The following is a 23765-nucleotide window of genomic DNA, read 5'->3' as shown; positions in this document are numbered from 1 at the left end:
TGAAGTCGAATTTGTTGTAGTTTGGTCATAATTCTTAATGGGCTGTGTAAACTTAATCAATCTAGTAGTGCTATTTGCAAACACTTTACCAGTTTACACAAGAGCATCGTAATTAAATTATAACATCGCTTAGTGATAGCTGTAAGAAACGATTGGAGACGATGTGACATTTTTGTAGTGAAATTAAATTGAACTGCTGGAAGGTATTCTGAAAACAGAACGTACAACCACAAAATAACACTATATATTTAATTACATGGAAAACTGTTAAAACTGGAAAACTCGTACTTGTAAGTAAATATGACACGAAGACGTACTTCCATACTGCAGGTGGCGTCAGGAAACTGTGAGACGATGTGTCGTCTGGTTTAATTGTAAGAAGAAGTTGTTTCCGTTGTAGTTCGATCGCCAGCTTGTACTCTTATCAGTTGTGTCTGGACTAAAGCTGACCAACACGGAAGTCAGACAGCATATGGGACAAAACAGGTAGGCTACAAATAACAGCGTTGTCTTAAAAAGGTAGCCAGGATTTACCAACGATACATACAAAGATTCTGAAATATGCTGCCTGACCTCATAAACTGTGTCGGATGGCATAGTTATTTATTGTTCAATGGTTAATTTTGTCCTATTAGTGACAGCTAATCGAGACAACTTTGCGAGGGGTAATATCAAGAGTTTACCCAATGGGGACCGGTCAGATTGTCTATTTTTACTACCTCAGTTATTGTGTCAGGTGAGCCTATAAGCTTTGATCTGTGTCACAGCTCACAGGTTTGCAGAATGCCTTCTGCTGTCCGTGTCATCGTGGTTGGAGCTGGCTGTCGTGGGGAAATCTATGGACACTTTGGATCCATCCATCCAAAACGCATGCAGGTTTGGAGAGGTTGTTCAGCAGAGTTCAGAAAGCTCACTGGACGTTTGTGAGAGTGTTTGTGTTGGTGTTTATGTTTAAAATATTGGATAGTCTTTTAAGTAAACGATCCAAAAACACTGTTCACCTCTGACTGGCAAGTGATTTGACATTTCTGACAGATCCCTTCTTATTTCCCCTTTCAGGTTGTTGCTGTGGCTGATCCAAGAAAGTTTGCCCGCACCAAGCTTCAGCAAAAACACAAAATTGATAATGAAAACGTATTTGAAGGTAAGTCTTAACTTCATTTTAGAGATGTATATTAAATGGATTATAATGATCCTCCTGAAACTTTATCATTTCTAAATAGACTGGCAAAGTATAGTTGAAAGAGAGAAATTTGCTGACGCAGTGGTAATTTGCACTCCAGACCGCCTTCATAAGGTAACCACACAATATACTGAACGTTGATCATTTGTAAACCGTCTGTCTATTCGTTTCATTTTAATCTTGATTATTTGGGAAATTTGTTTTTGCATTTTGGCAAATGGTTCTAGTAAACTTGCTTATGTTTTCAAGGATCCTGCCGTGGCCTTTGCAAAAAAGGGCTACCACATTCTTCTGGAGAAACCAATGGCAGTAGGTGTTTATGAATTAACAGATAGAGTCACTTTGATATGGCTGTTGAGATGCCAACAGACTGATTTTTACGGTTGTTTTTAACCGACAGTCTTGATTCAGATTTACCTCTTTAAAATGGCTACATTTCACTATGATTATTTTTTTTTTATTCAAGTCCTCTACTGTACGTTATTGTGTCCGCATGCCTTTAGACAACTGCAGAGGACTGCAAGGCTATTGTGGAGGCGTGCACGCAGAGTGGTGTGATGCTGTCCGTGGGTCATGTTCTCCGGTATGATCCAGTTATCCACAAGATAAAGGTGAATGCTTCTTAGACTGAATTTATCCAAACCTTTAGCACATTTTTTTGCTAAAAATGATGTAGATATCAGCACCTTAACAGATCATGAGACCTGTTAGTGTCTCATTTTTTCTGAACACTCACAGATTCTGCTGTAGATAGATAGAGTTAAGTTTCAAGTTAGAATGATAAAATCAGAAAGAGCATTTTCATATAAATATGGAAAGTGGGGGAAAATAACTGGTACATGTGGGGAAGAAATTATACACAGTCCATATTAGAACCTATTGTGGTTTTGATTATCAAAACTACATTTTTCTAGGAGCTCATAGATGCTGGAGTCCTGGGTGACGTGATCCATATTCAGCACCTCGAGCCGGTAAGAAAGCAAACACAGCAGAAATAACATCAATAAGCATCCATCCTCATCAAACAGCACATTTAACACCAACACATGTTTAGGTTTTAAAGATTTTAAGGCCCAAATGCTGGACCCACAGAGTAGACACCTCTTTTGTCTTTCCCCTCATCATGACACATCATCCTGATTTACTGTTGTCAACACTGTGATAAAAGAAGGATAAAAACACTACTTTACGGTGTATTGACACTACAGATACTTCATATGGTGTAAATTATACCTGTCTTGAATTTGGAGCACTTCCTTAAGTCTTAAACTCGTCAATATTGTAAACCAACACTTTCAAATTTGCATACTCCGTGTGGCACAAAAAGACAAACGTGTATATATGGAAACTGATGTTTGATTGCAGCGAGTGCCAGAAGCCAAGAGCTATTAAGGGAAGTAAACTCAGGCTTGATCACTGTGAGCTCACGTACAAGTTATTAGATTTTTTATAGTACTGGGCAAGCCACGTACCTCGTGTTTTTGAAAATGCAAAGGTATTTATAACTCATTTGGCGAGGATTTAACTGTTTTCTCGTCCAGTTTGTCAATTTAAAATCCTTCCATTTGTGCATTGTAATAATTAAGTATGTTTAAAAATGGCACTGTTGTTGCAGGTTGGGTTTTATCACTTTGCTCACTCATTTGTTCGAGGGAGTTGGAGAAATGAAGCGGAGAGCTCTTTTGCTCTTCTGGCCAAATCGTGCCATGACGTCGACCTCATACATCACTGGGCCGGAGCGCGCAGGTGAAACAACAGGCTTGTGTGATGTTCAGAAATAAAGATGCTTTTGGTTTTTGCATACATTCAGAAAAAGTTTCTCAGCTCTGACATTATGTGCACACATTTTTCTGGAGGTTGTAATTGACATAATGCCAGCAGAGCCAACAGGCCTCCTGCCCCCGGTGTTGCTGGATAGACGGGAAGGTCTGCTTAGTGTCCTGCTAATAATTAACTTTTATTCTTGGCAGGTGTGTAAAAGTGTCCTCATTTGGATCTGTCAGCCACTTCATAAAAGAAAAGAAGGTATGTAAGTTTACCTTGTCTTCGCTACTACAAAAGGAAAAGACTAGGAGAGAGAATCTGCTTTTGATTGTATATTTTCAGAAGAGCGACTTGTTTTCACTGGGATGGTTTCATTAAACGGTGCATGAAAGTTGCTTTTTATGTGTCCTCTCCGTGTGTTTTGACAGATGTTTGTATGTGTGTATAGTTCATCCTCTTGCTGCTGATTGTCTCTTCTTCCCTTCTGTCTCCCTGCCTTCAGTAAAAGGGTTCCCCTGAATAAACATGGATTTACTGAGGATTCTTGCTTTTTGAAAAGATAATTTTGCCTTTTCTCTGTTGCCTTTGTGCATGCTCTAAGGTTCTGGGTTCTGCAAAGTATCTTGAGACAGTTTTAATCATCGATGCTGTATCCATAAAACTTAAGGTGATTTTCTATATATTTTTTCTTGTCAGCCAACAGGTGCTGGAGATCGCTGCCTTGATTGTTCAATTGAAAGAGACTGTCCATACTCAGCACGTAAAATCTACCTGGACAGTGTGAAACAAGTAAAAACTATTAAAGGGATAATCCGGAGTAAAATGCACTTTAGGTCAATTTACGGGATGTTGGGAGTACATACGTTGAGTTGACATCAAAATCATTTAATTCTGATGTGTTTTGAGAATTTTGATTTGACCGTTTTCAGCCAAAAGTCGTTAGCCTGGAGGAGAGTGGGGCATATGGTATTGCCGCTACAAAACGCTATTTTTACACCTCTTCTACAGCTCCAAACAACATAACACTTACGTGGTAGTGAGTAGAGGGTCCCTAAATCCAAACAGAAGTGTCCCGAGGTCTTCATGTGGTCGGATAGAGAGTCCAGAATGAATTTAATCAAGCCAGTATCTTTCCGGAAATGCTCCTGCTGCAGCTGGCATCTTCAGCGTAAAGTCCGTATAGTAGAGCCGAGTGTGGAGTAACACGCTCTGGAAATTCACAATTTCGTTGCCGTTTTTTTTTACAAACATAGTCCAGTATTTCTTTTGAAAGCCAGGATAGGAACAAACACGCACCATAACTCCAAAAGTTTGCTCCGCTGTTTGTTCAACAATCTGCTCACACACCTCTCCTTCTTCTGTGATGGTCACTCCAGTCACGCAAAAGACGTCTTCCGTAAACAGGAGGCTAGGTCACGCGAGACGTAAGGTCACGTGACATTTTATAAAATTCCAACCTGTTAGTAAGCTAGGCTTTGCTGTTGCATACAACTTCATTTCACTTTCGAAAAAAATACTGGACTATGTTTGTAAAAAAAAAAACGGCAACGAAATTGTGAATTTCCAGAGCGTGTTACTCCACACTCGGCTCTCTACTATACGGACTTTACGCTGAAGATGCCAACTGCAGCAGGAGCATTTCCAGAAAGATACTGGCTTGATTAAATTCATTCTGGACTCTCTATCCGACCACATGAAGACCTCGGGACACTTCTGTTTGGATTTAGGGACCCTCTACTCACTACCACGTAAGTGTTATGTTGTTTGGAGCTGTAGAAGAGGCGTAAAAATAGCGTTTTGTAGCGGCGATACCATATGCCCCACTCTCCTCCAGTTTAACGACTTTTGTCTGAAAACGGTCAAATCAAAATTCTCAAAACACATCAGAATTAAATGATTTTGATGTCAACTCAACGTATGTACTCCCAACATCCCGTAAATTGACCTAAAGTGCATTTTACTCCGGATTATCCCTTTAAGTTATTGTTTTCATTGATAACTTACCATACCATCAGTGAAGTTAATGATTCACTTGCCTTACGTGTTTTTAAAAGCAGTGAGCATGTGCATGTATGTTTGCTAGGGACACACTGGCTGGCCAGTATCAGTCATCTGCCCGAACTCATTCCCCGACATCGAGTCAGTAACCGAAGCACTTCAGACTGGACCCTACGGACGCTGTGTCTACGAGTGTGACAACGACGTCTGCAGTAACCAGGTGAGAACACACTGGCTCTTAATCTTCATGGCCCAACGGACAATAGGTTCCTTCTCTAACATGTCAAGTTTCTGCATCAAAAAATCTGTTCCCAACTAGAATAGCCGCTTTCGGACTGTAGGAACCTTTGGCAGTTCCTATAACCTTTTAATCCGCGGGGCCGTTTTCTCCCGCATTCGCACATACAGGAACTCGGGACCATCGCCCCCAGTTCCTATAACCATTTTAGCTTCTTCTCCGAGGTCGGATCTTTTCTGGGTTCTATAGGAACGCATCACACGGAGGTGTTTGGCGGTCGGTAGCTACGCCCCATGTCATGCTGTCACGGCTGAAATGTTTCATCATACCACACAGACACAACCGGCGGGTGTTTAATAAGTTAAACTTACACGTTGTCTCCTTTGTCTGCGGCGCTCTGCTCTCCTTACTTCATGAAATGAAAAAGTATCGCCTGCGCTCGACCCTTCGTCTCCTGACTCTCTCTGTGAGCTCTTCCAGCCTCGATATTAGACGCCCGATGTGATCGTCCATGATTAATATCACCATCATGCAGACCATGAACACGGTGGCCTCCCCGCTCTCCATATTAGCTTCTTTGTGGTGTTTTTTTTCTTCTCTCCTTACTTTTTGCGGGTTTTGTTTTGTTTTGTTTTGTTTTGTTGTTGAATGTGGCGCTAAAGTAACACGTGACTGTCGCAGACAGCTGCGCCGCATCAGTCCCGAGTCATGTGCGAATGCAGACTGAAACAGTTCCACTGGGGAAGGACAGTTATCAGAACGAAATTCGAGGAGGACCGTTCTTAAAACGGCGTTCTTAGAACGGCGTTCTTAGAACGGCTCTGTCCGAATGCGGCTATTGTCTGTAAAACGCCTTGAGTGTTTAACAAAAAAAAAGAATGCTACAACCCCTGAATCTTAACTCAGTTCGTTTATTTTGTATAAACAATAGTAAATGTATAAAACAAAACTATCTAGTTTAATAGCTGAACATTCTGGCTTTGTAACATACCAAGAAAAGATATTAGATAACATTTTTGGCAAAAAAAATATTTCTTTTCTTTTTGGGGAAATATTTATTAAATCACTGTGTAATTCCCATTTCTAAATCAAATGCCTACAAAAATCTAATATGCTAATTAGCCTACAGTTAAAAGAGAGTGTTTGCAGTCCTCAATGAGCTGTCACATCTGGCTGATTTACAAGAAACGTGGCCCCAGCAAGAGAACTAACAGTTGAAATACTGGAAAGAGAGTTTATAAAACTCATTCCTCAAAGTAATTCAGGGCACTGTGTGGAAAAGATGTTGGTTGTTCCCAGTCAGATTCTAAGTATGTAGAAACAAAATGGGAAGGTTGTAAAAGGGAAACCTACAAGTCGAGACAGGGGAGACGTAACGCATAAAAATGGCTGCCTGAAGAAAACAAGCAAATCTCCACGATCATTGATAATATGTGGTTGGTGTCAGATAAAAGACCTCCTAAGTAAATTCACAGATGACGTTGACATTTTGAACGTTTTCCTCTACATCAATCAAAAGAAGGTTTGATGATGCCACGGCCCTTTTTTTTAGAATGATGATGCATCACGCTACAGAGCAGAGGGCTTAAAAAACTTTTCTTCAGAAAGCTCACTGACTCGAGCAGCAAACTGTCCGAATCTCAAGCCTCAGTTCAAATCTACGGTGGACGTTGATGAACAGGTCTGAGACAAGGCTCCGTCCTACAAAGCTGGTCTGTTAACTGCTGTACAAGGAATTTAGAGCCTGCATGATGAAGATTTTTCATGAGGGACGACTATGACATTAAAGCTGTCATAAAAGCCGGAGGAGATGAAACAAAGCATAATCTTTTTTTTTTTCTTCCACTTGCTCAAGCCAAAAAGAACAGCACTTTTACTCGATTCTTTTGAGGTATGTTTTACAAAGCCATAATGTTGAGCTGTAAAATGAAATGGTATTGTGTCACATCTTTGATTTTCAGCTGATTATTGTGTGTCATTACTGTATTTCTTCTGAATTAAGCCAAAGTCAGAGTAAGTCATGCCCATGACAATTCTTAGACATCGAGTCAGCAACTGAGTCATTGAGGACTGGATCCTCTGGCCGTTTCCTTTTCCCCACAGTTGTGTTATTTTCTTTTTTGTGAAAACCTCTGTCCAGTGTCTTCACCATTTAAAGAAATACTTAGTATGTCAAGTCAGACTTTACCAGCACTCTAAGCAGAAATGGTCAGGTCCTTATTCTCGGCTTGAGGCTGACCGTCTTGTTTATCCGTTTGTTTTTGTTGCAGGTTGTAAATATGGAGTTTGAAGGGGGACTGACCGCAGCCTTTTCTATGGTGGCGTTCACTGAGGAGATGTGTAAGCGAAAAACAACCATCAGTGGCAGCAAGGTAGAACTGTGTTTAATCAGGTTTTTGAATGCACCTGCTAAAACTAGGTAATCAAACCCCTTCCCAAAGCCGACCTTGGACCACTGCAGAGTCATCTGACTGAACACTGCCTGATTGCACTCCATATGTTAGCAAGTGTTAGCAGATTTTTTTTTGACCAATGTAGAAAGTGATTAAGTAAAATAGGTTGCAGAAAATCAAAAGGGAAAACTGTCCCTCCATTTTCTATACCCGCTTCATCCAATTCAGGGTCATGGGGGGCTAGGTCCACCCTTGACAGGTCACCGGTCCATCACAGGGCCACACAGAGACAAACAACCATGCACGCTCACACTCACTCCTAGGGCTGATTTAGAGTCACCAATTAACCTAATATGCATGTTTTGGGGTTTTTTTGGACGTGGGAGGAAGCTGAGGTACCCCGGAGAGAACCCACGAACCGGGAACCCTCTCACTGTGGGGCGACGGTGCTAAGTTACCACCACACCCCCGTCCAAAATCAACTATATGTACATTAAATACTGACTCACAAATAGAACATGACTTCTAATTAAATAAAAGTGTGTTTGAACTGCGGCCAAAACAGAGTGATGGTGTAAAATAATCCCTCATCTGAGTCTTTTCAGTTCACTCCACTCAAGTCCATTAGAGTTGACCTTCATAATGTATCCCGTTAAGTTTAGAAATGGACACCAATATAAGCAACTGTATAATATTATTGTGATTCACTGTTCGTTGCCTCAGCAGCTTAGAAGATGGAGCATCGTCCTAATGAACCGTGTCTTCACAGGGGGAGCTGTCGTATAATGGTCATGAGATACGTGTGTTTGACTTTCTGACCCAGCGTTCCACGAAGCACACCGCAGGCGGTGACGCTCCAAGCCATTTCGGCATGGGTGGACATGGTGGGGCGGACTACCACCTCATGGACGCCTTCATTTCTGCTGTGGCAGTGAGTGCTTATGTTTATTTTGTCATTTCATGGTTTTTGTTGACATTTTTTAAATACATTTTTGGCTTACTGAGCTTTTTTTTTAGCTGATGTTTGTATTATTTTTGTGTGTGTGAAGAACAATGATCCGTCCATGATTCGATCTGGTCCTGAGGAGACGCTGATGAGCCATTTGCTTGTGTTTGAAGCTGAGCGATCGCGAGTGGAGAGCAGGGTGGTGTTCGTGGGTAACTCTAGTCAGAGCTAGACGACCACAAAACACATGTCAGTTATGGCTACTTAAAAGAAAACTGTAATGATATCTGCATAATTAATAATAAGGGGACAAATATATTGTAGAGTGGAATAACTTAACTCCTGCCTGTGATTTGGTGAATGTTAATGTATTATGTTAACTTGACTGTTAGCTGTTTAGCACAATGTCATGTTATCATTGTTCCATAAGTAATGTTCTCGTAAACGTTCTGTGCAAGTTGATATATCACTGTGAACAGCTTCTTGAGATATTCGGAGTATAAATAATTTGCACTTTATGGAGACCTTATTGATTGAGCTTCATGCGAGAGAACCTTCTTTCATGACATCACTTTATTGAACTTTTAACGGCTGCTGACATAAAACATTTGTTGTTTCTCCACGAAGTGTCCAGAAGGTCCACAGAGCCTCTCCGTCGTTGGACATCCAGTCAGTTTGTCTTCTTATAAGGAGATGCCATCATTTTCTAACCAAACGCTGACGCTATCGGACATTTTCACAGGTTCATACTGATTATTATCATGGCCTGTTTCATTTGAAATAAAAAAAACATTCAGAGTTTCCCCTACCCTCTTCCAGACCACAGACAGCAGAGCCTCTTTAGTCATTGGCTCCTTTTCCCCCAGCAGCACCGACTTCACCAAGTCTTGGTCATGGCTGAGTTATTGCAGAGATTCTACATTAAAATCTGCTTCTTTTTTTTGTCATACTGAACAGCAGGATGATTAATAAGGATTGTTGACAGTCTGCTTGGGGCTAATCATATAATGAATCTTTGAGTATCAGGTGATTCAGAAAAAATAAGAAGGCTGAAATATCAACAAAAAACAAACAAACACACAACTTACCAGCCCAGTGGTTTTGCTGCAGTAATGGTCACTTTGCCTGCTTGGGGGTTTATTCCAAGGATCTTGACAGCAACAGTGCTGAGTTTCTCGGTCTCCTGGAGGTGTAAAATAGATGGCATTTTCATTGTTTCTTGCCTTGAATGTTTCTTTTTTTCATTCCAACATTCTTTTCACAAATTAGGTTGGGTTACCACCCAGCTGTAACCCTAAGCTCTACTACAGGAATCATGTGAGGAGGTGATTTAAAAGACCTGAAAATAAACTGCTGTTAAAAATATGAGGCTGAAGAGTATCAATAAACACAAGAGAGCATGTGCATACTTTTGTAAGTCCACTTACCCACGGGCTCAGGTTTTTGTCAAAGTGAAGGTAGGCCTGTAAAGAGGAAAGCTCATTGACTCTGTCCTCGACCATCCTCAGGCACTGTGTGATATTTTCATTATGAATTCCATCAAAGGAGCCCAACTTGTCACAGACCACAGAGCTGTCAAAGCAAATTTGAAGCAATGACTTGAGACCTGGTAAAAAAAAAAGGATATGTAAGAAAAAAAAAAAAGAGATCCAATGCTTCCACATGACTGATGTTCATTTGTATCCTATAGGTCAGAATTTGTACCAAACTGGTATAACGATAGATGGATTTGGTTTTGCCCAGAGTTACCCCACCTCTTAATAATGAAATACATGAAAATCTGTCAATTCAGCAAAATCAAATGCCATGTGAGGCAGCTGGGATGGAGAAAGGAGGTGGGTTTCTGTTAAAACACTTTTCGCAACTGCTGTACCTTCTTGAAACTGCTCAAAGAGCTTTTCATTAAACTCGACGCGCTGCTGATAGACCCTCAGCTGGTGTGCAGCGGCCTCTTGCTTGTTGGAAACACTCTGCCGCTGAGCCCTTTTCTGTTCCCGTTGCTGCTGCGCCTCAGCTGCAAAGATCTTCATCTCACTGTGAAGCTTTCAGTCCGACACATAATGTAAAACATACGGACCGTTACAGCTCATATGCTCACCTCTATTACCCAAGCGCCGGTACACACAGACACGCAACAATGACACTAACCTGAGAGATCTGCCATTGAATGGTCTCAGCCTCAATGTGCTGACCGTTGATGAAGTTCAGTAAAGTGTAGTTCAGCTCGTCCACTGATGGAAGTATAATGCAGCATGATTTCATTGCGAATAAAACACAACACTTCGATTACCTCAGTGATGTTTAATGGCAACTTACTCTGTATAAAGTCTCTGACCAGTTTGTCCAGGTCACTTTCCTCTGTTTCTGTCAAGATTTTTGTGAGAGCGCTTTCAAAATCTTCTAGTCTCCATTGACTAGACTCTTGCTGCTTTAACTTCTCTGCTGTGGGGTAAAAGGACACAAATGTAAGTGAAGCCTATACCCCATAGGGTCTTAACTTTACCTACCATACCACATATGTGAATCCATCAACAGCTGCAAATATGTAATGATCTGTCTGCCTGTGTGTCTCACTCTATCATGGGGGCTAATAATCCCACGCTGTAATCATCATCAACACAAGCAATGAATGATATGAAGAAAAAATGACTTACTTTCAGACAAGCAATGCTAAGAATAACAATACAGAACGAATAAAGAAGTAACATCCTTTAGACACAAGGTGTCACTGTTGTATTTGCTTTCATTAGGAGTCAACACACAAGATAAGCTGTGAGCTGTTGTGTTGAATATATCGTGATCTCACAATGCTGTGGAGCATTGCAGCAATAATAATGAAGGACATAATGTGGACTCGTCTGGCAAAGTCTGTCCATTTCAAACAAAACAGAGCAAAAAAGAACACCGAGAAACTTTTATACAGCAGCTAATCCAGTACAGACTTTGCAGTACTGTGGAAACAGAAACAGCAGGATGATATGAATTCTGTACGGTTAGACAACTGCTTTAATACCTGACGTGGAGTGTATTCATTATAGTTAGGGAGTCAAAATAATGTGGTACAGGCAAATGTTTTGAGATCAGATCATGAGCTGTGCGCATGCCTTTTCCCTTTCTATCGTTGATATCCCGGCTGGTGCACACAATATCTTTGAGGTCCAGGAAAGCCACAGCTCTTCCATAGTGGGAGATTTGTCGCACCAGGTTGAACATTTCTCTGGTGTCCTGAGCCACATCCTTAGCATCCTGCTCAGTCAGTGTCCTCTGTTTTTCCTGGATTTTCACACTAGGTAGAGCCATAAATAACGCAGCTACGTAAATAAAAAATAACTGAAAAAGTAGTAGATATTAATTCATATGTGTGTTAAGTTTGAAATGAGCAACTGCGGCTAAAATCTTGTGCATTTCTCCCTGTTTTATCAAAGCTGATTTTAGGACATTTAAGGACGTTGATCTGATTCAGAGAGTAGTGCAGAAGGGTTTACCTGGTATTGAAAGCATCTGTGCATTTGGTCATCAGGTTACCCATTTTCTTATGAATTGCACACATGTCCTGGAAGAGATTTTACAGAATTAAAAGTCTAAAGTTTCGAGATATCATCAATTTTATAGCACAAAGAAACTAAATTTGGATTGGCCCTTTCCCCAAAATCCCCTGGCTATGACTACAGTGTGGAATCTTCTGGCTCTTTCCTTGTATTACTCAAGTTGTTACATCTTTGAAGGATGTAAAAAGGAGTAATGTGTAATATCAGCACAGAGATTTTGACCAAACGCACCTTTTCCAGCAGAGCTTTAACATGCAGAAACTTGTTCTTCTCTATCTGCAGTGTCCTCAGCTCCTCTCTCAACTCTCCATTCCTGGTCATCTGCTCATTCAAGCATTTTTTACCCTGAGTAAAAACGTGTCAACGGTAGAATCAGAGTAACAAAAGCTAAAAAAAAAAACTCAAACTGTCTGTAGTGCAAAACTAACCCTGTGAAGTTTGTTTTCTGTTTGGCGTGTGACTCTTAGAAAGTTGCAGTTGTCCAATTTCCGACTGCAATATGAGGTTCCCCCACCACTCCTTTGTTCTGTCAATTTCCTCTCCCATTCAAGAATCTTAAAGTGCAATTATCAAGGGTCAAATGTTGTAATGAAACCAAGAAGAGTTAATTGTGTGGTAATTCACAGGAAACAGCACTTCACTTGATCTTTCAAGGATGCGGCTTTCCGCCTTTCAGCCTCCAGCTCCTCATCTAGTCGGTCTCCACGGAATAACTTGGCGCTGAGGTCTCGAAGGACAGTAGCATCTGTCCAAAGCTGAGAACAACTTTGGGACACTCTTAGACTGCATGAAAGCTCTTCGCGTTCATCCTGGAGCCGCTGGACCTCTCGTCTGATGACACAGAAACAGATGGAGGAAAAAGGATAAGAAGATACCCTCCAGGCGTACTCTTCACGTAGAACAGGTAACCATAGATGTCCAGAAAGTGATTTGTTTTTGTGTTAGTTGGTCTTTTGATTCGTATGTTTACTAAAACCACTCCAAACTTTTGTATAAAGAGACAAAAAAAATCAAAAATGACTATGTACATGTAATGTCATGTGTTCACGAAGACTATAATATGACAGTTTGCACGATTTTAACCATGTCTGTTATATTACTATATATTTAACATTCATGGGGACATTGCAAGGATTCAAACCATCATCTGATCTCTGTAAAAATGTCTGTGGAGCTCACGTGCCAAGATGAATCAAAGAGTTCACTGACCTGTCTCTGGTGATGAGGCCTCTGGTTTGTCCCATATAAGCCCGCTTGGCACCTTCTATTCTGCGATGCTGCCGCTGCAGTTTGTTTAGGTCCGTTTCAGCTGCCACAGATTTGACAGGACTATTAACCCACTTTAAAAAACATTGTTCATCAATTATGAATTCACTTTACAACACAGGGAAGTCGTCACACATAATGTTTTCTGTCCCATCTCAGTTATGTAGTAATCAGTAATCAAGATTATGTTAGAACTAACTGAGGGACTTACAAAAATCCATAAACTTTCTGACAGATGATCCCCCGCTCATTGTGAATTTCAGTCTGCCTTGACCCTGAAAAGCAAAGAATAGCGTTTTAAACTTTAAATGGGGTGCTGAGAGCCTCTGACTGCCGACCCCCTTGTTTCTGTCGGAGGACAGGCTGGTGCAGGCTCTTAAAGCACGAACGTTACCGTTTTACTGACAGTTATAATCGTAACGGCTGAGAGTGCCTCCAGCCGATCCAATCTAGCTAGCGCACATCAAGTGAAAATAGCTGGAAGAGCTTTTAACTTACCTTATTCAAGTACGGACAGTGAGAGACCGTTAAATCGTGAAATGATATCACAAGGGAAATGTTTATGAGCGTTAATCTTGCCAAACGATACCAAACTTGCATGTCAATTTTAGGTTGAGTTCATGTTCTGTTTAGAATTAGCCAAAACTAGCTGGCTAAAACGGTCAACTGATGCTAATTATTTTTAATTTAGCCCAACGCCATCGTAGATCATCTGTGAAGTTGCTTTTTTTTTGCTGACCTCAGTGAGTTAGCAACTTATCTTTTAAGTGCGTTCAATTTAATAGTCATTGCTTTGGAATTGATTTTGTATTCAAAACAAATTAGCAACGCTAATTTCAACTCAACTTTTTAATCACAAATTAAACACAACGCATATGTCTCCAAAACAGAAACAAAAACACTGATTTACAGATCTTCAGACCTTACAGATCTATATTTTGAATATATATATTTTTGTCTTATCTCATTCCGTAAATCATAAAATACTGTCAACAGCATGAAATTTGCATTCTTGCCATGTTTTTGGGTAACCCGTGACATGAATGTAAATACAAAACCCCAGAATAAAAAAAAAATCTGCCTCTCATGTTGTAACAGAACTTCCTCTATTTCCTCTAAGTCTTTGGAAATTGTATATTTTCATGCAAATTATTATTACATAAAATCTCTGCAAGTTTGCTTTATATCTAAAAGATAAATGTAGTAAAATAAACACCTTAGGCAAGGCAAGGCATCTTTATTTATATAGCGCATTTCATACCACAGGCAACTCAATGTGCTTTACATAAAGACAAGGCATTTAAAAGATGAAAATTAAAACACAGTTAAAAGCAATCAAAGAAGAGGGGGGGAAATAAAAATATAAAAAATAATCATTAATTATTAATTTAAAAGTGAAGAGTGCAGATAAAATACTTTCAGGTGTCATATGCACAGCTAAATAGAACTGTTTTCAGCCTGGATTTAAACATTGTCAGAGTTGAGGCCTGTCTCACATCTTCTGGAAGACTGTTCCAGATGTTAGGAGCATAAAACTGAAACACAGCCTCACCTTGTTTAGTCCTGACTCTGGGCACCAGCAGGAGACCCCTCCCTGAGGCTCTCAGAGCCCGAGTTGCTTCATATGGCTCTAACATGTCAGAGATGCACTTTGGCGCTTGACCATGAAGACCTTAATGACTGTTTTGTATACTCTCTTTTTACTTCTGACATTCTATGGAAGAAAAATGGCCCCAAATCTCAAAATCTGAAAAGAAAATAAAGTTTGAATTACGTGACCATCAACAGTCTTATCATGTAATATAATCCGGTAAGTTAAGTTAAGGTAAGTTAATTGGTGTCCATGTTGACTTCTCAGTTCAGAGTGACTCATATTGTGTAACAATCAATGATCACAATCAGCTCAAAAAGCTCCCCCATTTTATCAGATCATCACATTCCATGATTGAGGGAGGTGTCCTTAATTACCCTTTGAACAAGATAATGTCAACAACAGCACACCATTCCTGGACCTTGCAACACATCCAGGATGACTAATTCCAGAGTCCATCCCACAGTCCATACTCCCAGAAGGCTCACATTGTGTTGACGATTGGACTTCTCACAGTTGTAAGATGACTTTGGAAAGAAGGGTGTGTAGAGAAAACTGACGAAATGATTGAATCACAGAAAACTTTGACCTGGCGCCAGACTTGGATTACAGCAGTGGTGTGAATGGGCACTCCTTCAAACATAGCATAGTTTTCCCTGTGCTGCAGTATGTCTGAAGCTTTGAGCACTTTTGTTACAAGTCTATATTTCTGATAGATTAGTATTAACTCGTCTCTTTTTGGATATGAAGATCTCTCTGAGGGACTTCCCTTGTCGTCTTTCTTAATACAGATGTTTAGCCCGCACAGAACAGGTTAGACACCTACACTAAATGCCACATAGAATGGCGACATACTCCACAAAGCAAGTTTGCCGACTGAGTCAGCTGCTTTATTTTTCAATGACTCAACCAGTCCACCGCTGAGCCCTTTCGTTTCTCAGTGCCCTGCCCTCAACCCTCCTTCACACACAGGCATGCAATTAACATGTTTAACACAAGCCCTTACCTCACTACAGCATCACTTCCTCCCATTTAATCAGGGCATGTCTGCAAATATCTACCAGCCACAGAAAAATAATCAGAACTCCAACTCTCAGGAGGGATTTGTTTTCTTTTTATTCATTCTGTTTCTTCTCACAGTGCCGTTTGCTTGGAGGCCTGTTTTTTTCCATAAATTATGTAGACTGATGACATGTTGTGACGCGTGATGTGGTGAGTTATAATGTAGAGCAAATAATCCTATGATCCTTTAAGTAATTTGCTTCATAACTCTGTCTTGCTGCCAGGAAGCGACACCTACGTTTGCTTTGACCTTTTTTCAGCTCTACCTGCTTCCACACCGCTGGAGGGCTTTTAAAACGTCACACTGTGTAATTCCTCCTCACAAGCAACAAGGAAGTGGGCAAGAAAGCAGAGAGGGGAGCAGTAAACTGTAAAACATGGTGCAGTCTGGCTCTGACTGTGACTCAACAGGAAATGATGAAGTGAGAGTAAGTAAAGTGAGGGAAGGAAAGGGAGGGTTGGAGTGGGAGGAGAGAAAGAAGGAGAGGGGAAAAAAAAAGGAAGACTGACTCTGTAATGCCTCAAGATTCCAGGCTATTGTGTGACAGACTAAGAGAAATGATTCCAGTCCTTTCAGAGGAAATCTGTGGGCTGGGGCCTCATCATCCCCCCACTCACTACACAACAAAATCATGACGTGCACGTTCTGTAAATAATTATCAGCCGATCAACAATATTACCAAACTTGGTTTGTTTCCGTTGCCCTCCTAAAGCGGACCCTGCCTATCGTGCTGATTCAAAAAGACTTTGACCTCAGGACAAGATGTGAACAGTGTGTAACACTCAAATATTGACACTTGTCTCGCCTCTTTCCCAAAAAGAAAAAAAACACTGCCTGATAGGCCGAGTTGTGTAAATACTAACAAATATCCATCTTCATTTCCGTTGGATTGTTCAAAGCTTCTTTTTTCCTCCCTTTCCCATTAAGAATGAAACTCTTAATGAACTGGAAATCAACTTCACAGGCCTGCGGAAAGCCTCCTGTTGGGCTTGCAGACCCTCTGCCCACATTAGAGCCTGAAATCACGGGTAGGGAAGCTGCCCAAGCCTTCAGTTTTATATCTAGGGCGAAGAATTCCTCTTTTCACTCTCAGTTCTCTTTCACTCATTGAGGCTGTCACCATGAAATCAAATGTCCCAGCGTTTAATTCTCTCCACTTCCTCCATCACTTTGCCGCCTGATGATGCTTTGTTTTTCTCTGCTGGTACCCTGGGAAAAAGAACCCTTTTCTTGTTTTTTTTACAGCATCACACATAATGATGTGGTTTTGTGGATGTGTGTTTTCCACCTCAAATCATTTTTTTTTCACAGGACACATAAACAGCCTGTAATGCTGCTTTGAATTTCTTTTGGTTCTCGCACGTCCCAAGCTGCCCAGCAATCAAAGGTACCCCAAACATCATTCGTCACTTCGTCCTCCTCTTCCTCCCGACGGCTGGTGTTTCTTTGATAACTGAGCTGTCTCCTCGCAAGATGAGGTCAAAGGCAGTGGTGCAAAGCCCACTCAAACATTTAAGAGACCTGATTCCTTCCTGACGCCTCCAACTCGTCAAACCCAACTGCAAATCCATTAGATTGAAAAAGATTAAGCAAAGGGCGTGTATTTCAATTCACAAATAGCTCTGCAGACAGTAGCAACACATAAAGAATGGTACTAATTCAGAACTTAATCACAGGCGTTCTAATTTGAAACAGAGAAGTGAATAGTCCAATGCCGGGCTACGGGAAGTGGTGGGTGGTAACAGAGACATGCAACAAACTACATAGATCAGATCATTTCATAAGAAATCCGGTGTTTAACAATTGCCGCAACTTCCATTGTGTGATGACTATAGACCACTTTGTTCAGCTCTGCTGCTCCACGGAGGTGTTTCCTCATCTCAAAAGCCCTTGATCTTATAGAAGAGGATTTTGAAATCTTACACCTGCAGCAGCTGCAAATGAGGCATTTTTACTCAATCGTGTGTTTAAGATGTGTATACCGGTAGGCACCATGTGGGTCTTAAGTCACAGCAACCTCTAACACAGATTCTCCGGAGCAGCAGCAGCAGCAGCATTACGCTTAAAAGGAATGTGAAACTCAAACACAAGACAGGTCAGCCGTGGCTTTGAAAACAGCAGAAGGCATGTCCGCCTGAGATCTGTAGCGGTGCTCTAATTACTATTACATGTTTGTACACAGCTGGTTCCTCTATAAGAGAATTCCCTGTGACACCGTGTCAGCACATCCACCTACGCAAATATATTCACCATAGAAAACATATGTTAACACCTACTTCCTTCATCTCCTATTCCAGCTCGAGCAATCATCGAATAAGCGCTGCACAGGCATTTATCTGTTGAGATATTCCCAATTTCAGGGGTTATGGGCAACTTCTCAAAAAGCCTGTCAAATATTCTACTTTAAAATCCTGGTTTTTTTTGGAAAGCCTTTCGAGATATGATGAGAAAGATTATCATATCTCCAAAACTGTTGTAGATGTTAAATTCCAGCTTGTTCCTGCAGTTAACTCTGGCATTATTTTGCTAATTCCCCCCCCCCCTTTATCACACTGATCCTCCACATCTTTGAAAAAAAAAAAAAAAAGAAGAAGCGGGGGTGGGGGGTTGCTACAGATGTGGAAGGTGGGCTTCTGACTGCACTGACAGCTGTGAGGGACAAAGGTCTCTCAGAGCAGGAAATGACTTGACCTCCGCTGTGGGAGACTGGCCCACCCCGACCACAGCTCCCACAGCTCCCACAGCTCTGAGCATCCTGGGTCACCACATGCGTCTCCAGAGGCCCGCGGAGCAGCCTCAGAGCTGCTGGTCCAACGTTTTGAACTCACAAAAAAACTAAATAAAACAAATGACTTGGGGAAGAGCTTTAAAGAGCCTGTAGGCATCACAGGTTTCCAAATCTATGAAACATCACTTTGTACTTCTAGAAAAAGCCCACGTTTCTGTGGTGCGGTGGGACAACAGGCAGCAGTTATCACCTCTTTGTCCCACTGATATCACTCCATTGCACAACATGAAATCTATCAAACAGCTTATTTGCTAAATGACTATGAGTGTGTCTTTGAGCAAACAAATGTCATCGGGGACACTAAAAGCAGATTTCAACATCACATGAGGTGTATTCACTTTGTGGGTTTATGATTTACAGTGGGTATACTGGTTTGAGTTATTGTATGACCCTATATGGGTTTATGTGAGTGTTACCAAAGTGGAACTACTGAAGAAAATGAAGAGGTCACAGGGTCATTTGGTGTATCTCTCACATATTTCCGAGGTGGTTTGATTCAGCACTTCATTTAGTGTGTCTCTTGGCCCTGAGGTTTTATTTGTGTCATTACAGCAGTTGAAAAAGATCATTTGGGAGTCTGGGAAAACTGTAGGCTCAGTGTGGTGTGGACTCTGTGGCAAAAACAAGAAAGGGCTGCACTCTCTCCCCCGTTATGTTCTGGTAAATGGCCCTCTGTATTGTCCTTCAGCCTCACTCAGCGTGGGTGAAGGCAAACAGTCAAGTATGACATGCAAGCTTCTCAATAAGTCCTCATCCACAGTGACCAAGGTGCCAATCAACTTGTTTGCCTTTATCAGGGCCATTCTGCACCTACTCCACCCACATTGCTCTCTGACTCCCTTGCAGGTCAGACCAAGAATTATTTACTATACCATAAAATACAATGTTTTGTGAACTCACAGCACCAGTGAAATTATTCTGATTCAGTGTGGTCTCTGAGCGTGTTTGTTTCTTTTTACCTGAGTCTTGAAGTTATTATAGATCCTCAAATCCATTGATGGCGAGGACTGGGCATGCAGTGTGTTTGTGTGTGACTGTGGGCTTATTTAGACACATCCTATCACCAGAAAATCCCACAAGCTGACGAATTACTGTCTGTTTCAGAGTGGTGCTATTGAAGGAATGCATATCTTAAACTCTTCAATCTTAAAAAAACTCCATCAGAAATGTTCCTGGACATAATATATACACACACACACACACACACACACACACACACACACACACACACACACGCACACACACACACACACACACACACACACACACACACACACACACTATAGCCTACTGAAAGGTACAAGTGACCTACTAATTAAGCCTAATTATTTTTTTCAGAGATGTGGGTGATCATTAAAGAGCGGATTTGCATGCTTTATGTGCTGTTGGATCATTAAATCAAGAACAATTCCTCATATTTTCACAGCCTAGCAAGAAAGTTACGATTGTTGCCACCGGAATGAATCAAAATAAAAGGAGTTAGCAGATACTAAGATACAAAATAACCCTATGAGCAACGAGAGAGGTTTCTGATTCACGAGGCATTTGGTACATTTTTGAATAGTGTGGTGTTTCATGTTAAGGGGTATTTTTCCCCTTTAAGGCGGTCTTGGGTGGAGTTACAGTAACGTGCTAGGGGTGTTGGATTCATTTATAATGAGTTATGGAAAATCGCGTCACTCTGACAAAATCAAGTTGCACCTCCCAGTGTTGTTGACAGAGGAAGGATGGTGCACATGGCTCAGATTTGATGGGACACTGGCTCACAACACAGTTAAGCGGCATTTTCTCACAAGGAGCGATCGACCGAGCCGACTCAACGTGATGGAGACGTAATCTGCATTTTCAAGGTAGGACTTCTCAAGTTTACTACGAGTGACTTTTAACAGTTATTTCAGGGGGAAAAAAGAGGGGTTTTAACTGTAGTCAAACGGGAGGATCAGAAGCTATTTAGTGTCACATGTGAATGAGGGACTTGTCTTCTCTAACAGAGCAGGTCTAATATAAAGTTACTACTGTTTTCCTCACGGGAAATGGAAAAAACTATCGGTCTGTGATCAAAATCAGCTTTTTTATTTGTAGACCCTTTTGCGGAGGAGTCCGTGTACTGTCTCCGCGCGTTATTGCGGGTTATTTACAGTAACACAGACAGTTGTCCAGCGGGACTCACAGCTTTCCTACCCGCTGCAGGGTACCTTGCTGACGGCCAAGGGAAGCGGCGTCGAGGCGGGATGAGCGACTCGACACCATCCCCAGTCAGCCGGTAGTTGGCGCTAAAGAGCGAGCCACCCATGGACGTACTTATACTCAAGGAAAATATATGTATAAATATTCAAAAAACATAGGCAATGTACTCTCTGATTGAATCTTGAAATGTTTTTTTGAATGAAATTGTATAGACTGAACAAAACTGCTTTGCACTGTTCAGTTTTAGTGTTACTTTGTTCCGGGTAGATTGATATTCTCACTCAACCTAATGAGGTTGCTTTTTAAATTTAATATTCTACATTATGAACAGCTTTGGAGACCGCATCAGTTTTACCTGCTAGTTTGGCTCCTTTTTAACCTTTACATAAATGTGAGTGTAAGCAATGTGATCATACCAGTTATTGATAAGAGCTTGAATAAGGGCAACTGGACTGGACTCGGAGATGTGAAACGTCTTCAAGATCCAATAAAAAGTCCAGTTGCCCTTATTCAAGCTGTTATTATTACCATGACCTGGATAACTGAGAATCCTCATCAACATTACCAGTTATTCTATCAAATTGGTTAATGTCTTAAATGATTTTATAATTAAAGGCATAACTAAGTGAATATTACAATCTATTGTACAGTATTGTTAATAGGTTATACTTTTTAGAGTTTACATTATGTGTAATTTAGATGAACAACTTCCTTGCTTCCCACTATAAGAAGCTAATAAGCAGCTTGACTAAATATATATTATTTTTCCTACCACATGCTACAGCTACTGAATCAGCTAGAGTCGACAAATGCTTGAATAAATGATCTTAAACAGTGTTGAAATATTCATATAAATAAATTGCATTATTGATATTAACTAAACTGCAGTAAAGCTGAAGAATGAAAAGATTGCAGAAAGAAGCAGTTTATCAGTCTTGTTTCCAAAGTCAGGATTCAGGTCCAGATTGAAAGATTTTATTTTTCATGGGATTGTAAAATACTTAATATATTTAAGATGTCGAGATTGAAATGCTACGGTATGTATTTGCCAGATGTGTGGCCTATATTTGCAAGACAGGCAGCGCTACTTTTTTACAATATAAAAATGTGAAAAGTTTCCCTTAGCAGTTAATTTAAAGCTGCAACATGTTGCTCATAGACCTAGAAAATCAAAATGTAAGACGTCTAGATTGCCATAAAAAGATTAAGAAATGTTTGTTCCAAATTATGACGAGGAGATGGTTTTTTTCCTCTTTTAGTTCGAAATGTTTTTCTCTATAAAATACTGTTTTATAGTATAGTAGAGTGGTCATATCACTTTTATTCTGCTGTCGGTTGCGTGTGTGCGCCTGTTATCAGGTTAAAATGTATGATTTATTGAGCTTTATTGAGACATGTCACATTTACAGCATAGGCTTGTCATATATGGCCCATTAAAAACCAATTCATGTGGATTACACAGTAGGTCTGCCCCAGATCTGGTTTGTTAAGAGAAAACAAAACCAACCGAAGTTGTCCGTTTCGATGATCTTGGTTCATAAACTTTCATCTAGGCTGCAAATTCCATGTTGCCTAAGTGCTTTATACCTTCCTGATGAAGACTGCAAATATTGCATGTGTGTAAATACGATCAGGGTACACCCTGTTAACCTGTTAGAGTGACTTGGTGTGATTGTGTAACATATACTTCATGCAAGCACAATACAGTAATTAGCTCATCTGCAACTGTTTCATTAGGGAATAGCCTGAATAAAACCGAGGTTGGGACTGCCAAGGACAACACATCAAGGCTCCTGCATGAGCTAAACAAACTGTTTTCTCCAGCCTGTGGCTTGTCCTTCCAACTATGCCAACACACGCAATCCTCCTGCAGGGGATGTGCGGCACAGGCTCATGCTTTGGCGCTGTCGGCTTGTCTCCATGGCGCACCTCTCGTCCTAACCTCATGGGAGAGTTCACTTGTATTTTCAGGCTTGCTGCACTCTGTAACGAAGTGGCACAAAGGCCCATTCATGGCTGAGAGTGGTTCCATTCATGGACACTGAGTAATTGCCGGTAGAATTCATAATTGTTCAGCGTCTTCCATCTCCGAGGCTCACGGGTGGACATGACGCCACAGATGTTTTGTTTAAGGATGACATTAATATTCAAATACACGCATGAGCTACTGTTTTGTTTGTAGTGGGTTTGTCTTTGCATTCTCTGCATTGTTTGCTTCCCACTTAAACAGTGGACCGATCAGCGACATGAAACAAAGCAGGACTTTGAAGACTGAGACTGCAATGTGATAGGAAAATGGAGACCTTGGCCTCTAGTCAAGTGTGCGGTATTAAGTTAGTGCTTACACTTGAATGTGAATTATCCCTTTTTACTGTAGTTGTTTATTAAGTAAGTGTCAATGATGGATCTACATCATAAATGTAGATTTACATTCTGCACAATATAGGGGCTAAATTCCAGTGTTTGAACACTTTTGACTAGTACTGTACATCAATCATAATATCTTGAAAACATTTTGATTGGAAGGAATTTCCTTGTCAACTGAAAAGTGACAGATTAATAAACAAAACAAGATAAGGCCCCTCTTCTTATCAGAATCCAACTGAAGTTTCCTTCAAGTGCACATATACATGCTTGGCTTTTTCACCATCTCAGTGGTGGTGTCAGTCATTCAGCATCACAAGAATTCTGTACAATTAGCCCCCTATTGTGAGGGAGGATACTGACGTGTTTCATGGTCAAAGAGAGGAAGGAGGGTGAGGAGTGCTGTTACCCTCCCACATGTGACCCAAAAGGTTGT

General features: G+C 40.9%; 2 protein-coding genes across 2 annotated transcripts; one reads left to right on the top strand and one right to left on the bottom strand.

Moving 5' to 3' along the window:
- The first annotated feature begins 75 nt into the window (after positions 1-75).
- LOC142390743 (putative oxidoreductase YteT) lies at positions 76-9887 on the top strand. Its single transcript, XM_075476414.1, has 14 exons — positions 76-486; positions 768-876; positions 1060-1144; positions 1224-1297; positions 1433-1492; positions 1687-1794; positions 2098-2154; positions 2799-2929; positions 3154-3208; positions 3644-3736; positions 5031-5165; positions 7454-7555; positions 8346-8507; positions 8626-9887. The coding sequence occupies exons 1-14, from the start codon at positions 473-475 to the stop codon at positions 8752-8754; spliced, it is 1314 nt and encodes a 437-aa protein (XP_075332529.1). The 5' UTR covers positions 76-472; the 3' UTR covers positions 8755-9887.
- LOC142390109 (outer dynein arm-docking complex subunit 1-like) lies at positions 8978-21071 on the bottom strand. The gene is made up of 13 exons (XM_075475477.1): positions 20974-21071; positions 13280-13444; positions 12712-12901; positions 12499-12624; positions 12302-12415; positions 12008-12075; positions 11532-11808; positions 10839-10998; positions 10671-10753; positions 10396-10564; positions 9950-10128; positions 9611-9705; positions 8978-9419 (listed from the first exon to the last, which is right to left on the bottom strand). The coding sequence occupies exons 1-13, from the start codon at positions 21069-21071 to the stop codon at positions 9206-9208; spliced, it is 1938 nt and encodes a 645-aa protein (XP_075331592.1). The 3' UTR covers positions 8978-9205.
- Between the last annotated feature and the right edge of the window lie 2694 nt (positions 21072-23765).

This window comes from Odontesthes bonariensis, chromosome 10 (genome assembly GCF_027942865.1).
Source record: "Odontesthes bonariensis isolate fOdoBon6 chromosome 10, fOdoBon6.hap1, whole genome shotgun sequence".
Taxonomy (NCBI): Eukaryota; Metazoa; Chordata; class Actinopteri; order Atheriniformes; family Atherinopsidae; genus Odontesthes; species Odontesthes bonariensis.
The sequence above is the reverse complement of the archived record's forward strand: the minus strand, read 5'-3'. Positions and strand labels throughout refer to the sequence as shown.

Coding starts and splice junctions, on each gene's coding strand:
- LOC142390743 (XM_075476414.1), top strand. Junction 1,795..2,097: donor CAGTTATCCACAAGATAAAG/GTGAATGCTTCT, acceptor ACATTTTTCTAG/GAGCTCATAGATGCTGGAGT. Junction 2,155..2,798: donor ATATTCAGCACCTCGAGCCG/GTAAGAAAGCAA, acceptor CTGTTGTTGCAG/GTTGGGTTTTATCACTTTGC.
- LOC142390109 (XM_075475477.1), bottom strand. CDS start 21,071: ATGGGTGGCTCGCTCTTTAGCGCCAACTACCGGCTGACTGGGGATGGT. Junction 13,445..20,973: donor TTCCCTTGGCCGTCAGCAAG/GTACCCTGCAGC, acceptor TGTGTTGTAAAG/TGAATTCATAATTGATGAAC. Junction 12,416..12,498: donor CAGAAAACAAACTTCACAGG/GTTAGTTTTGCA, acceptor GTTTTTACTCAG/GGTAAAAAATGCTTGAATGA.